The following is a 17,103-nucleotide window of genomic DNA, read 5'->3' on the forward strand; positions in this document are numbered from 1 at the left end:
AGTCTGAGATCTCTCCCTTTCAGGGAGTTGTTTCCACTACACCCCGAATTACTCCAACATCTGCTAGAGGAACAGTTTGAAATAAATACAGTGATCCAGGGTGGTTTAAAAAGAGAAGAATACGCTCATGTTTGGGGAATGATATTAGAAAGTAGTTACAGCAGCAAGGGGCTGGTGTTTCACACATTTTCTTTCTTTCTTTTTTTTTTTAACGTGGGAAAACGGTTTCTGAGGAAATTATATTGAAAAATAAGAGCAACATCGACGACGTCCATATGACCATTTCACAGACGATGCCATATTTTTAAAGTGGAGACTATGCAGATTGAAAATCAACCGTTAAGTGGAAGTAGCCGTAATCACTTTGATTGGTAATGGGTTTCTTCCTTTCCAGGTAGAGAAATGCTGGTTGAGAAAATTGCATATGCTGATGAAAGCTCTTTAATTGAAAATTAAAAACAAAAGAAAACACATGTGCCCTTTGGACTTGATTTTTTTTTTTTTCCTGTTCAAGTAGTGGTGGAGAGGAGTGGATCTGTGCCATGAAATGAGAGGCCATCAGGAGATTTCATATTTTAATTTTGTACAAACGGATCGGGCAGCAGCTCCGTTTCTTAATCAGAGCCAGGGGCTGGACCTTCTTTGATCTTTCCACACCTACAGATGCATGTACTTGAGGCAGATGTAGCAGCATTATATAGCGATTGTTTTCTTTCTCCAGACCACGCCAGCATAATAAATCAGTGAATTCCAAAGTGGGGTTTTTGCTGGAACTGGCACAGTGACAAGAAGTCTGAGTCTTCTCAAGGGCATCCCTTGCTCAGCCAGGGGGCACTGAGGACAGACGACCAGAAGCAAATGGCGCAGCCGCCGTCAGAGCAGAGTAAAACTCATTTTGAATCCGTTCCAGATACCCACGCCGGCTCTGTGGTTTTCAGCAGAGCAGACATTTCCCAAAGAACTCCAACGGGGACTTCCTGGATGTGAACACACTAACCAATTCTCGTTCCTCTCATCTTTTGCTTTATTCCTTCCTTCCACGCTGTTATTGCGAAAAACTGGCAGTTAAATTCAATTGATTCAAAATATTCGGGATCCATATGGCCGCCAACCCTGGAGCTGAAGCCGCGATAGCGCCTCACTGCTGTTTCCAAGCATTTGCCTCTCCTCCAGTCCCCAGATGGTGGGAGTAACATTTAAACCTCCTTTTCTCTGCCTTGTACAATAGACCTTGGCACCATTTCAACTGTTTACTCCGGTAATTAACAGCTCTGATACCACAACAATTACAACTCCTACACTCTCACCACAATAATGCTATGAATTAGTGAGAGCTAATGGCTGGAAGGTAGAGTGTTTCCAGACTGTGAGATCTGTGCATTTTTAGAATAAAATAAAAGGTACAAACAGCGCGCTTGCAGTAGACAATGATTACCTAGTAATTAGTTTACACAAAGCTTCCTATTTAATGGCAAAACGCTGTAATTAACGTGTGACAGAAAATCAAAGGGTACTTTGTAAGCATATGAAAAATTAACACTGCAGGCCCATAGCTTTATGTACTGATTAGAAGCATATTAAATCAATAGGACACACAAACCAACAGCTTGTCGAGCTGACTATTATAGGTCCTCGGAAGGGGTACCCTGGCTTTCATTTCACTTGGGGAGGCAATTTTCCTTCTCCTGTCACTGTCCTCGGGCATAGAGAAGCACCTCAGACTCAACTCTGGCTGCGTCATGAAAATGACCATTGAACTGGAAGAACACATTCTAAGTCATTCTCAGAGATAAGGAAAAATATGTAAATGATTAAGACTTTCCAATGACGGTGGTGACGTGCTGCTACACTAATTAGAAAAGACACCAACTGGAACCAGAAAATGAAGCAACCAGACTCCATCTTTTGGTCTGAACAATTTCTACTCTGTCAAGCCTCTTTATTCAACCCATTAGGAAGTTCAAACACATGGTATTGTTTTCTATTTTAAAATGATATCAAGGTTTATTCTTTTCAAAAGCCTTATCTGGGAAAATCGTATAATAGGAACCACCGACTCTACATTCTGATCTTTAATACCACAGTCCTCTACTGTGAGAGCTGATTATCACAACATTCAAGAAGCCGATGGGATCCTAAAGGATCTACCAACTAAAGAAAGATTAAATTGTTTGTAACTGCTCAGTATTGCTTGATTTTGTTATAATGAAAATTTCTATTATTAGTATAATAAAAGCAATACTTGAACTCTCATGTTCGAAGTCCATTGCTTGCCAGAACAGGATTATCTCATTTGTCTGGTTGTCTTCACCTCCCCATGAGGCAAGTGCTCATATTACCCCTGTTTACAGATAGGAGTGGAGACCTGGGGGGTGGGGTGGTACAGTGATCTGCCTGTGTGTCTCTGCCAAGCAAGGGACTATAACCTAGGCATGCCTGGGCAATGGAACCTCATGAAGATGACCAGCTCTTGGTGGCTCTGAATGTTTACTGAATTGTTGAGGGTTTGACTCTCTGACTAGCTTCTTCCAGCACTCATTCTGCTTAAAAGGGAGTGCACCATGTCAACCTAAAACAGGAAACTAAAAAAATAAAATAAAATCCTCAAAAACAAAAACAACAAACAAACAAACAAACAAAAACCAAACAAAATATTTGGTTCCTCATAGGAAAAAACAGGTTTTAAATAGGGTTTAAAATGCTCATCGTAGTTTTAATGCTACCCCAGATTGTAAAGGTAGGCTGGCTCAAAGCTTTTCAAGAATTGACAAGCTCATATGATCATGACAGTGTATTAAGTTGAGAAAGGCACTGAAAACTGTCACCCCATGAATAGCCCAAAGGTGATGTGTACAACTCCCTCTCCTCACTCATACATATAAACGAGTACTTGAGGCAGTTGGTTGCAAGATCCAGAATCCCAGGGCCTCCCTGGCAGGCTCCCCCTCTGCAGCTAAGTGTGTATTGATTTCCCTCCTCACCTCCCAGTTCACCACCTTGAGGAAAAAGGAAGAAAATGGAGAGCAGTGGCTGTGTTCTAGGGACATCTGTGCTTTCTCCAAGACTCTGTGGAAAGCAGAAAACCTGCCATAATGGCAGCACGTGGTTCAAGTCACAAAGGCAAGGACCTACAGGGGAATACTTCTCTGGGGTCTCTTCTGTTTTGACTGGATGTGGCAAGAGCATTGGGCTGGGAGTTAGATGTGGGTCCCCAGCCAGGCACAATCACTTGTCAGCCATATGAAACTGGGCAAGCCATTGACTTCCTGGGCATGTGTCTCCCCCTGAAAAAAAGGTGATCCCTTCCTTGTCAAATTGGTGTGAGAATAAATGAGTAAAACCTCAGAGTCTTCCTGAGTTTGAATGAAATAATTCTTGTACCGTGCTCAGCACAGTGCCTGGCACCCAGGAAGCAGGTATTCATTATTAATACTGAACAAAAGAAAAACCTCAAGCCCGGAACAGTGTTCATGGCTCTATACAATGCGCACTCCCCCCGGGTAGGCTAGGCAACTACCAAATACACAAAGATAGTTTAAGAAGTCAAGATTTTTTAGGATCTAAAAATAAACATAAAAATAAATGAAAATCATTTATTTATAGCCTAATGATTAGGAAAAGTGGTGCTCTAGGTTTTTTAAGCCTAAAAACCTAGATTTTATTAACACCAGATGTTATGTTTCTGATATAAAATACAAATATTAGTAAAGATAATGATAAAAGAATATCCCTTGCGAGTAATGAAATAATAGTGACTATAAAGTACATTTTAATATCTAAAATAAAAGGGCAATCCAGTGCTGGTAAGGCTGTGGTAATGCTAGTATGCTTATTCGCTATTTGCTTTGGAAATTTGTACCATCATCTTGGAAACATGGCAGCATATAACGAAAGTGGTAAAGAGTTCTCCTCATAATAAAGCAGGCTACTTGTGGGTCTCTAGGGAGGCAATTCAACTTAAGCAAAAGAGGTACACATCAAAACTAAGAGTGAAAACAAACAAAACTTTTCTTCTTCCACCAAATATTAAAAAAATGCTAGAAATAACCTAAATTTTCAATTAAGTGAATTATTTTATATATTAGAATTCATCTATATAAAGGAATGTTATACAGCCATTAATTGTGATGACTATGTATAAACATGGAGAATGGTTACAATCTGATGTTTAATTAGCATACGTTCTATTATTGTTACAATGAAAGATAGATGCTGCACGTTTGGAATCTGGTACACAAAAATGAAGACTATGTTTGGGGAAAGTGATTTTGTACTTATTTGGTTAAATATTTTTTTAATCTTGTTATTTTGTCTTTTAACTTTTCTAAAGATAACATGGTTATGAGGCAATGGTTCTTTGAGATCACCCAATAAATGCCTAAATTCCACGGGTTGCCTTGCCCAGCCAACCTACAATGACTCCTCTGACTCAGTTACAAGGGCATTCTGAGTGGACGGAGGTCTCACACAGAGATGCAGATGAGTGAGTTCTAAGGCATAAGGGGTTATTGGTTCTCCACTCAAAAACAGTGGATTTTGCTTGCTGACAGTTCTATACAAAGACAAAACAACCGCTGTGGCTTATTCTACCTTTTTTTCAGTTTGGGCTGTCTTGAATGAATTCCCCCCTCTTTGGTGACCTCCAAAGTAATACCCAGCGCCCAACAAAGTAAACCAAAACTACTGTACAAGTCAAGGTAAAGCTGCTCTTGCAAAAGGCTGACATAGCAATATTTAATAGCAGCATCCAAGAGCCAGTTCAATTTCTTTTTTCTTGTTAAGTGGTGAAATAGCGAAGCCATGAAGTCCATATCCCAGACTCTGTGGCAGAACTGAGGTAAAGAAGTAAACTGGCTTAGTTCTTTATTCAAAGGAACTGTTCATAAGATCTTTTACAGAGCAATGTCACCAGAAGATTCCTGCCACCAAGCCAATATCCCAAAATTGAGAGAGGGAAGATTTACTCTTAAAAAAAAAAAAAAAAAAGGAAAAAAACTGAAAAGAAAAAAGCTACAAGAAGGAGAAGTAGCACAGTAAGTGTACATAGGTCTTCCTAGGCTGTCTTAGGTAAGCGTACCCAGGAAGGCTTCTGCTCTGCTTAAACCTTTTTTCCTACTAGATGAAAACAAACACTCCCAAATGGTGAGCAGAGGGTTTGGAGTATGCACAAGTTTGGGTTCACTAAACCTTAACAAGCACAGGGCACTTGAGGAATGAGCTTACTGGAATCTGTTGAGGGGAGTAGATTTTGTTAAGTAGTAGGATGAAGAGAACAGGCTCAGCACCAAATTACAAAAAAAAAAAAAAAAAAAAAAAAAAAGACTTGGCTTTTTCCTTGTGGCCATGATGCAACATTGTGCTTTCCCCAAATCACCTACATAGCTGTACTGACTTGTCTGTGACTATGGTGTTGCAGCATCTATTGACTCCATGACTTTATTTCAAGTCTCAACTGCAACCAGCCAAGTAACTAATTCAAAATTAGAGTAGAAAAAAAAAATAAGGATGATCTTTATATTAGATACTTGAGTCTACATTGAATCCTTTCTACATCTAAAACCAATATCTGCATAAGATGCAAGGGAATCTCAAAAAGGCCCAAACTCCCATAAACAGCACTGTTTTTAATCTGTTGCCTACAATATACCAATGAGAAAAATCATGGTATTGTATCATAAACTGCTATGCAAATGATGCTATTTGTAAGTATTAACATAATTTAGTGCTTACAGTCATATTCTCATTTCTAATAATTCTCCCAGAATGGAGTCTTTCTCTGGACTCTTAGCCTGCAGGACAGTCTTTCATCAAGAAGCTGAAATTTTTAATAACCTGCCAGCATATGTTTTGTATGTGCCAGGCTAGGCTTGATGACACAACGTCTTCATTATCAAAAGAAACAGGTCTACAAACTGTAATAGGACATTAAAAACATGCCTGTGCTCATAAAATAATGCTTTGATGTCTAAATGTGCACCATTACAATGGTCTTCTGGAACAAAGGAGAATTCTAATCCTAAATTCTCCATGGCTACACTCAATGGAGAACTGCAGTTCACCCTCACCTTCAATGCAGTTTCACTCTGAAGGTGAAAGAATGTCAATAATCATGTGTGTGTGTGTGTGTGTGTGTGTGTATGTGTGTATACACACTATATATATTTATACATATACAACATACATATATATACATGTATATATACACAACACACACATATATATTATCTTCGTATATTATATAATACATATGTGTGTGTGTATGTGTGTGTGTGTGTGTATCTTTAGAACTGCTTTATTTTTATTTTCACTTTTGGGTACTCACCACATCATAGCTAAGCATTGGCCTAAAACTAAAAAGATTTTTGAGTAATTGTTTTTTTCCTTGTTAAGTTTAAAAAAAATGATTTAGACAGACTAGTAATTATTCAAGAGTTTCACACTTAATAACATTAACAATGCTGCCAGATGTATTTGGTGACAATTTAAATGTTTAAAATTATTGAAATTAAATAATGTACAGTGATTCTGCTAAGTACAATTCAGTGAGTGTCAGTATTGTAAATATTTCTTAAAGTCAAGTATTTCAAATTTATCATAGTATAATGTCAAGGAAATTCTTTAAAATTTTTTCTTTTGAAATACTGAGGCCAGCAAACACTCTGCACACTCAATTTTTTTTTTAAATTGTCAATGGACCTTTATTTTATTTATTTATTTATTTGTGGTGCTGAGAATCGAACCCAGTGCCTCATACATGCTATGCGTGTGCTCTGCCACTGAGTCACAATCCCAGTCCCTGCACACTCAATTTAAAAAAATAAAACAGTCATACTTTTCTAAGGTTTAATCTCAACAGTTTTGTTTAAGAAGGAAATTCTATATAATGCGAAATGAAATCCCATTCAAAGAGAACATAAGAGAAATCTCCATGGGCCTCAAAATTAAATACATTTTCCTTGTTTTATTTTTTTCTAGAAGAGTAATTCACTTTGGTATCCTTTAAATAATATGTAAAAAGCTGGCCATGACAGGTACTGCATTTAGTCCATTCCCTGACAAGGGGGGGAGAAAGACCAGAATAGATCATGGGGAGAACCGTCACATTTGTCAAAGGGAAGTCTCTCTCCTGACTGTTCTCCAGATTTATCTATCATTTCACTTTCCCAAGAATAATGTGGTTCCCTCGAGTGTGCCCTCCCTTCCAGTCACTTGTGTCTTGATTCATGTCCCTCTGTAGTGGGATGCTCAAAGCAGATACAAATCACTTTTCAAGGCCCACTGTTAGGTATACCAGGAGGGAAGGAACCAGTTAAGGGAACCTGAGTCTCACTTTTCCTAATCAGTAATGCTTTATTTAAACAGTAGGGCTGCCAAAATGGAGGGGTAGGATCAAGAGAAGCCAGGGAAGCCTAGATCTCTGTGAAGTAAAAATGGAACAGCTTTTAGAGTGGTGAGTTTAATTTAAACATTAAACCATATAAAACTAATTATTAAACAAATTTGGAACACACTAAGAGGTCATCTTACCAATGTGCATGGAAAATCTTTAGATTTTCACTCAGATCCTAGGACCTCTTACCTACTACTCAGGTTTTGCTGGGAGATTTTCTACTAGGTATACTATTTTCTTGGCATCTCGCAGGGATTAGCAATTACATAAATTTTCTTGGATTGTTTTTAAAAAACACAACTGATGACAGAATGCTATTATACATTAGCTTCCAGGTGACAACCATTTGCTAATAGAATTTCTATCTCATAATAAAATATAGCTAGCTTAATAACGACACTTGATAGAAGCACACAATCAAGACCCTCATAGGGCAAATGGTGAGATGTGTAATGTTCCTGAATAAGATAAGAAAAAAATCACTTCCTAATTACATAATTGATTTGAAAATAGGAATAAAGGCTATCAGAGTCCAAATAAAGGATATTTAAAATAACCTAATGAATCCTTTTCATTTTTTATGCAAGCACAGGGGCACAAGAATGGCCTGTAGATGGGTGACAGAGTTGAGTCTAGAAGAGAGAACTTTCCTCTCCTCTCTGAGCCTTTGTTTGACTCCTAACTGTCCACGGTCACTATGGTTTAAGCCACCCTGAACACTTACTTGTGCCCACTTCTTGTTCCAGTCTTCAGAGCCGTATCTGTCACTCTCCTTTAACACCCACTTGTAGCAATTTAGATGGGAAGGAATGTCACAAAATGCCATCCCATTTCCTCCAAACTCTGAGTCCATTTTAAAGAGCCAGCGTTGAATTTTCAGGTGATCCGTCACCAGCTGGCTCAGCTGTTCTATCATCTGTGGGGCCAAGACAGGGCAGCGATTAGTAGAGCACATTCCCGAGATTCTTCCCACCATATTAACCTGGTGGTGGTACCCTACAAGTGTCTTCTCTTCACATAGTCGGTTCATTTGCTTCTCTTCTACTTATTAAGATAGGTTAAAGAATGTTAAGTAATGTATATATGACATGAAAAAACGTAGCCAATTAGACCAAACATGTCTAAAATCAGGTTGATGAGAAATTCCCAAATTATCACTTTGTTGGCTCCCCACCCCCATATTTTTTTAATTGGTGTATTACAGTGGTACATAATGGTGGGATCTGTTACGTATTCATACATGCACACAACATAAGAACATAATTTGGTCAGTATCATTCCCCGGTATTTCCCCTTTTCTTTCTCTCCTTTCTTCCTTTTTTTTCCTCTACTCAGTAGTTTGAAGACTATAATTTTCATGAGGCCACCCCTCCCTTCACACCCAACCTTTCTTTTCCTTTCTCCTGTCTAGCTTCCTTATGAGAGAAAACACACAACCCTTGACCTTCTGAGTCTGGCTTATTTTGTTTAACATAAGGATCTCAAGTTCCATCCATTTTCCTGCTAATGACATAATTTCATTTTTCTTTATGGCTGAATAAAAATCCATTATGTATATACGTCACATTTTCTTTACCCATTCATCCATTGGTGGACACCTAGGCTTGTTCCATAGTGTGGCTATTGTAAATTGTGCTGCTAAAAACATGGGTATTAATGTTGTTTGGCTTTGAAACGCAAAAGAAAAAAAAACCCTTAAATATCTGTAATTGAATCTTGGTATTGTTTCCTTTCTTTTTCAGAGAATTATGTGCTTACTTATTGATTCCTCAAATGATTTTTTTATAGTTTGAAGACTATAAAGAGTTATAGTCTTGAAAACTTTAACTGTTTGGAGCTTTGTTGAGCTTTTAAATGCCATAACCTATAAAACATTTAATTTTTTCCTCATTATCATACATGAAATGCATTTGTCTGGCTGGCCAAGTTTACTGTCTGCATGATATGAACACATATATTCCAGAACGAGGCAGATGAAGGAGAAGAAACACTGAGGGGAGCCTTCCTGGAATATACACTACCCCACATTTTATTGGAAGCATTCCCTCAAGAACTGACCTCAAATACATAGAAGTTTTAGGAATAGAAAAGAATCCCAAGCTTTAAAATCAAAAGGATGACGACAGTAACAATAATACCTAAGATTACTGAACTCTGTTTATACAGGCCTTTGGCTCTGTATAAAGTTCTTCACATGAATTTTCTCATTAAATGCTCACAATGGCCTATGAGGATGGCATCATTGTTAGTTCCATTTTGCATCTGAACAGAGGCTGCTTGATTTAAACAACTTGCCCACAATCACACAGCACTGAGTGGCAGAGCAAGGATTCCTCCCAGGTTGCTCTGACTCCAAACCCTAAGCTGGATCCCTCTCCAAGGTGCTGCCTACCCCAGTGTGCAGAGGGCGGGAGAAGGGCGAAGTGGAGAAAGAAGTCAGAGGAGGAGCCCGAGAAGCAACTCAGTTGACGGTCAATAAGCCATTTGGGGTGTGTTTGAATCTGACAAAAGTCTATAACATGACTTCTTAGTTATAAGTAGTACTGTCTTATTAGAGCCTTGCAGAAAAACCGCTTATTAGATTATGAAATGATTTTTGTCTCATCTTCTCATTAGATTTTCCAGTCTCTACTTCCCAGAAGGCAACAAAAGGGCGCTTGGCCTTGTTCTTGGAAATGTCTCCTGCATTGGTACTCTCCACAGCACTTAACCCTTCTCTCTCTTGATGCCTTTTCTTCACTCACCAAATGGATTTCTGAAACCTTATTTGAAACTAAAGAGTGTGAAAGGAGTCAAGATGGATAAGTTCTGTTGCAGTCTGGAGCTGTAAGATCAAAATGATTTTGTTTAAAGGCACAATCTGTTCACTTGAATTCTGTCTACGCAGCAAGTGCTATTAGAGAGGGTACTTGACACCGCAGTGTGGAAGAAACAGCAAAATGGCCACACTTGGGGGTCCCTAAAACCTCAAGCAAATATGGGATGTTCAGTCAGATTGGCAATGAAATTGTCTTAGCTTCCTAATTATCAAGTAGAGTCTCTGGATGATTTGGGTGTTCAAATGACAAGTCTACGCATACAGTAACAAACACAGCCTAGGAAGCTTTTCTAATGTGTCTTCCAAAATCATACCCCTTGTTCTCTAATGTGTGGAGAGGACAGATTCTACATTTAGTCATACTTTCCTGTATTGTGATCATGCTTGGAAAAAGTGGAAATGGCCATAGTGCCAGATAAAATTATGTTGCTAGTCTAAGGAAAGGTGTTCTGGCATAGTGTTTTCCCCCCATATATTTGGATATATTGTATATTTGGAGCTTTCAACTACTAACAGAATTATTATTTGTTTCTTCCAAATCCTATTATTTGTCGCTTCTAAGAATCCTATAAATGGGCATCCTTTGATGGATCCCCTAGAGTAATGAAAACAATCAATAGTATTGTAAAGACTGCACCACTGGAAAGAATTATGTGCTATCTTTAAGTGAAAATTGAACAGTGCTTTAAAATAGCATTGCCATTTTTGATTATTTAACCAAAGCTGTCGATATTTCATATGAAGCACATGCCAGAAAGGGAACTTGTGTGGTTACTTTATGGATCAAAATAGGAAGTGCTCTCTGCACATGCTAGATTTGTAAAAAAAATAATAATAATGATAATCAGTTAATCATAAACTGAATGACTTTATCCTATTTCCAAACATTTGTTATTTTTTGTTTGAGTTTATCTGTTCAAAAGATATAATATTTTTTAGTTGTGATTCACTTTATACAGTAAAGAGCAGAAATAGAAAAATGACTGCTGCAAAAATCCAACTAATACTCAGGAATACTTATTAACCTAAGATAAAATAATCACAGCTTTCTTTCACCAGCTTTAAGTTTATGATGCACATTGGTAAAAAGTCAGTGTTATTGATTCATTACCATCTGCAGATTCAAAATACTGAAACGCTCAGATCGATTAGGTAGGGTAGTCACTCTCTGGAAAAATCTCAAAGGAGTACTTCAGTTCTTGATGACTTCAGATGTATGTTTTCCAAACAGAGTAGAACTCAGTTATAACTTGGTTATTGTGATACAATCTGTACATACCACAGATGGAATAAGATCCCTCAAATCTGATGGAAAGGTTTTTAATCTTACTTCTGAATAATGGTATTCAGGGTTTTACTGCATTAAATGTGATTACATCTTTAACCACAATTAACATACAAAGCCCTCAAATATGTTAGAGCAAAGACTGCCTGAGTCATCGTCAGTGAAGATGAAGCTAAGACTCAGTATAAATATTACAAGACGTTTTAAAGCCTTGGAGATCATTTCACGTAACATGCATGCATGAACTTGTGTCATTTTAAAGTATATTTTGGTTGTATTAAGTCTGCCAGTCAAAAATTTGACCAGGAAGCAGAGTCAAGCAACCTACCTTGTTTTCTTCAAATTCCAGTAGAGGAAAAGACTATGGGAGCCCCAGGGGCCCTCTCCATCCCACTTCCACTAAAATTGCTTATGCCTTTGCAAGACTGTACTTCCTCCAGGAGTCCACACATTGCCAGAAACATTCTAGCAAGACTGAGACACTATAGGGCAATTTAATAAGTTCACCGTGCCTTTAAACTAGTCTCTGCAAGGTATGATCTGTTGAAAGCTTGATTTGGGGGGTCAATGGCTATCATGAGCAGGCCACTGAGAGTAGAAAGGAGAAGCCTAAACACTGGCCCTCATAAACTGCCTCATTGTGAATACTTCCTAGAAGGGAGTAGGAGAGATAATTTGTGATTGGCTCAGAGTGATGGTCAAGAGATGGACTGAAACAGAGGTTAGGAATGTTAATGGCCTTTTGTTTTTTAATTTTCTTTATTATGATAACAGATGGCAGTTAAATGAGAGAACACCTGCCAGGGCTGACTCAAAGAGAAAATGCTTCCAGTGGCTAGTGTATTTCTCTAAGTATTTGGGGACCTAACCATGTGTTGGAAGAGCGCAGAGCAGCAGACCTGGTCCAGAGGAAAACCGAAAGCAGTTTTGTTCCTAGAGCCAGTTCTCTTGACCTCTGTGGGATCTTTCTCCTCTTTTAGGGCCCTTTGGAGGAACCAAAGCTTTTTCACAGGAACAAGACTATCTATAGCACTCTGCAACTTGACCTGGCAGGGAGGTTCACTCCCTGGAGCTTCCCAAACTTGCTTCTGTTAGCCAAAACAGACTCCCATGTCTCTAGGGTCCTACTACATGGCTGACTGGGTGATACAGTGATGAACTAATCCAGGTGAAGGTATTAAATATTGAGGGTGGATTAGCCCACATGATACCCAATTGGAGTCTTCAATGTCTTCATCCAACTGAGTAAATATTCTGGAAATCCCAGCAATTTTTACAGGACCAATAGGAAGATGCTTTAAAACTTGAAGGCCCAATGTAGATCCCTTCCAATCCACTCAAGTATTTCTATATTCTTCATTGGGTGGGGCTAACTCCAGATCCCCTGAATATGCACAAAATCAAGAGGCTAGGAAATATTTGAACAGAGCCTTATTGGTCGACCCCACATACCTGCTGAAAATTAAAGAGGGTGTATATCCCAGGAGGGACAGGCACATTGGCTTTGTCAAAGATCCGTTTACTTCCGGACTTGGTGCTGTAAAGGTGGACGAGTTCAGGCTCTGTGCCCAAGATGGGCACATCTAACATGTCAGCCACGGCCAAGTCATCTCTGTGGAGGAACCCGCCCACGATGTAGGCCTCTCTTCCCTGGATGAGATGCTTTATTCTTTTGATTGCCTTGGGACTGTACATCAGGTGAGTGGCCAAGCACATGTGATGCTTCTGGGGGAAGATCAGATTATTCCTGTTAGAAGGTGTCCTTTCTCTAGTCCATACACCTAATTTATAATGTGGCACATAATAAATACATTATTAATAGCAGGGTGGGTTATGACCTATCCTGTTGTTCAGCAGTTTAAATTGATAAAAGCTGTTGGGGTGAGGGTCCATAATCGCTCACATCTTTAGTGTGTTAGAAATAGGCTCACTGGGAGTAGAACTAATTACTACACATCTGTATTTATTTGATCCACGTGGAATTATCCTTCTGTCAGAAGGAAAAGAGGCTGGCGGCCTTTGGATAATAGTGATTCATCTCTGCAACACTTCTGGTGTGGTTTAACACTAAAGTGTCTAGAAAATCAATACCAAAAAATGAAGAAAAAAGCCCCATAGTATATTCTGCACTATACAGACCCCTAATCTGGCAATTAAAAAAAAATATTTCAGTAGGAAAGAGGGGCTTCACTTGATATCCTCTTTCCACAATTCTATCACAAAGTCCATTTCTGAGAATATGCACTTTTGTAGTGAGTACCAATAGTTTCTAGGTAACCGTTTTGGAAAGGATTCATGAATAGAAATTATTTGAAAATTCCAGAAAAACTCAAATTTATTTTCCAATGACAAATTCTTTTTATTTTATTTTGACAAGTTAGACCCAGCTCAGCAATGCATGTGACTGTCTTATTCAATTAATTAAGTCATTCTATCTATGCCTAATAGGAGCAGAGGACAGAACCATATGGTCAGCACACACCAGAACTAATACAGCCATGTTTCTGTTTTCAAGGAGTGGGGAACCAAATAAGAATACTTAACACATGACTAATTCAAGGTAAATGAGACCATGGGGATCTACCGAGTTCCTCAGAGGTATCAGGGGAGAGAGACAAAGGCCATAGGGTGGTAGAGAAAGCTGAAAAGGCAAGTTACTCATTCTCCTTGAGCTTCAGTTTCCTTATCTGTAAAATGGGTATCTCACAGGGATGCTGTGAGGATTCAATGAGGTAAAGCAGGAAAGCACTTGTAAGTACCTAGTAAACTCTCGGCTAGTATTACCATCATGAAAGAAGCTGGAGTTGAGGTCGATTCTGAAGTATGGATAAGATTTTGTCAGGTGGAAATGGGCATGGGAAAGACATTACCCAGCAGGGTTTACCAGAACCAAGATCATGTTACTTCTAGAGAAGAGCAGCATGGCACGCACAGCAGCATCGGGTGTTAGAGTCAAAAGAGATCTGTCTTTGAATCCAGTTCTCTCACTTATGAGCTTTATGAATTTAGACTCTGCTAGCCCATTTCTTCAGGTGTTAAATGGGGAGCAAAAATACCCATACCTGGGGTTGCTCTAAGGCTAAGTAAGGTCACAGATATAAGACACCTGGTACAATGCATGATGTTGAGTCGATAGTCAATAAATGGTAGTAATTATTTTTACTGGGAAAAAACTTTTCAAAATTAAAGCTATTAAAATGTCATACTGATAATATATGCAAATATGGCATAGTCTTAAGGGAATTCGAAGGTCTTTTATAGACTAGCACTGACTTCAATTTTAGTGAAAAATTATCTGCTTTTCTCCACATAAAAATAAGGAGAAATACTCAGTGACTGTTTCCAGGGATATCCAATGCACTGTTTTGCAAACTCTTAGAGAACAGAATAACTTCTGAGTGTGGGAGAAAGAGAATTGGCCTGGGAAAATCCCCTGGATTTCAATCCTGCCTGAATTTGTAACTAACTGGGGGACTTAAAATACTCTCAGCCTTCCTGAGTGTCAGTTCCTATATTCTAGCATTCTTCCAGCTCTGAAATAACTTCCTCCCTAAAACCACAGCTCTTCTGTGCTTGTTTAATGGGTATGAAACTTGCCAGTTGAAAATGGCTGGTAGAAGCAGTGGTGAGGTACAAGTGGCAGGTTGCTCCAGAAGCAGGTTCTCATTCATTGTTTAGTGGGCACAGAGTTTCTGCTGTGGATGATGGTTGCATAACAATCTAAATTTGGTGCTTAATGCCACTGAACTGTATACTTATAGATGGTTAGATGGTAAATTTTGTGTTATGTATATTTTACAACAACAACAAAAAAGCAAAAAATCAGGACTCCTTTGAGAAGAGCTGTATGATTTACCCTATGGACTCTTCCTCCAGATGAGGAGTTTTATTCTAGACTCCTTTGATCTATGCAATATGCCTTTTCTACCATAATTTAAATTCATTTTTAAAATGTACTTCTGAAAGTGCAGTTCTAGGAAACTCAGTGCTCCCTTGGACATTGCCTAGTGACAGCACCTGGTGGGATCTGATCCCCTGGTTGGTCACTGTTTATTTTGCTACTTTCCTTCTCCCACAAATTATCCCAATGAGGAAATGTAAGGAAAAATAAATATATAAATAGTCCAGGGAGCTGCTGATTTGAGTTACAACATCAACAATAGCTTTTTGGGGCACCTGGAGGTGTCTCTCGGGCCCAGTCCTGGTGAGTTAACAAGGGCAAGGCCTGTGTGTCTGTTCTCTCCTTGGATCCATACAATCCTGTCGTGATCAGCAGTCCCTGTTTTGGAGAAAAAGGAAATCGGGGCTCAAGTGATTTGCCCAGTCACACAGCTTGTCAACGGCAGAGCAGGATTCGAACCCAGTTAGCACGGCTGACATGCCACGGCAGCCACAGTTCCCTGCCTTCCAGAGGAGCGCTGAAGGTCTACAGGGTTGATGAGCTGTGAAGAGGAGACAGCAGATGTGGCCATAGAACCTAATGGAAAGTTCTGAGCATACTTCCAGCCAGGATGGGTTTCTGTCTCCTCTAGGTTTGCTTATTTCTCTTGGCAAGTATCCTCTGCAGCTCCATGTGCTAGTCATCTGTGGGCCGTATTCCTCAGGCAAGATGCTGCCACAGTATTGCATTCAATGAAGATTCAAATGTGAGTGAGTGACAGCAGAGGACACATTGCTGACCGCAGGTCTTGTGTGACCATTTAGAAAAGATCAGTTTCGTTGGATCCAGGCAGCAGATTAACATGACTGTGACAAAGAATCTAAAATGTTTCTAATTCCCTCACATTATGGCTCCATTTAATCGAACACCATTGATTTTTTTTAGCCTAAAAAAAGGTAGTTGTTTAGAATGTCTTCATAGGCATTAAAATGTCCCAAAATAGACATGATGACTTTTATAAGAGCACATTTTGCCATTACCAATTCAAGCGTTGTATAGTAACTTGGAGAGATGTACAAACAGATTTTTGGCATGCTTTAAAAAAATCTCCTCAAAGCCATCCATTTGAATGAAAATCAGCACTGATACAATCTCTTGAACCCATTAAAAAGAAATAAAGCTATAGCTAACTATGCACAGGAATGGATTTGAAAGCGAGAGTTTAATTTTTATATTTTAAAAAGTTGATTGTGTATGAGTGATTAATTACTCAAACAATTTGAATTTAAGCTATGAAAAGAAATATTAGGTATAAGCCTTGTGAACTTGTTTCTACTGGCCGAGATGCCAACGTACACTCTGACTAGACCCCTGCAGGGGTTAGGCTGACTGCCTGTCTCTTGATTGCAGGTTGAAGAGTGCATGGTAAGGGGAGATTTCTTAGGGGGCAGGACTAGAGAGTTGGAGAAGACTTTGGAATTAGCTAACCCATCACTTCATCTTATGGATGAAGATTGAAGATGTGAAGATTTGCCCAAGGCCACGGAGCCATCCCGGAGCAAGGTAGTTATTCCAGGTCATGAGAGATTTCTGGGATGGCAAGAATTGATTCACACTCTGGCCCTATAGGAACCTTAGACTAGAAAATGAGCCTTGGTCACCACAGCCATAAAATGAGAGTGATCCTTTTGGTCCTGTTACATTGCTCTAAGGACCAAAGGAGAAAACGT

The 17,103-nt window shown here is 39.0% G+C and overlaps 1 protein-coding gene across 1 annotated transcript in view; it reads right to left on the minus strand.

Annotated features, from left to right (window-relative positions):
• Iqch (IQ motif containing H) overlaps nucleotides 1–17,103 on the minus strand; it is a 136,236-nt gene that overhangs the window by 73,571 nt on the left and 45,562 nt on the right. The window contains exons 9-10 of the mRNA XM_046426689.2: nucleotides 12,946–13,218; nucleotides 8,115–8,306 (exon numbers count right to left, since the gene is read on the minus strand). Of these exons, the coding sequence (XP_046282645.1) occupies nucleotides 8,115–8,306; nucleotides 12,946–13,218 (465 nt within the window). The remainder of the gene's footprint in view (nucleotides 1–8,114; nucleotides 8,307–12,945; nucleotides 13,219–17,103) is intronic.

This window comes from Marmota monax, unplaced genomic scaffold (genome assembly GCF_021218885.2).
Source record: "Marmota monax isolate L192 unplaced genomic scaffold, Marmota_monax_Labrador192_F-V1.1 WCK01_AAM20220418_F8-fsc00078, whole genome shotgun sequence".
Lineage (NCBI taxonomy): Eukaryota > Metazoa > Chordata > Mammalia > Rodentia > Sciuridae > Marmota > Marmota monax.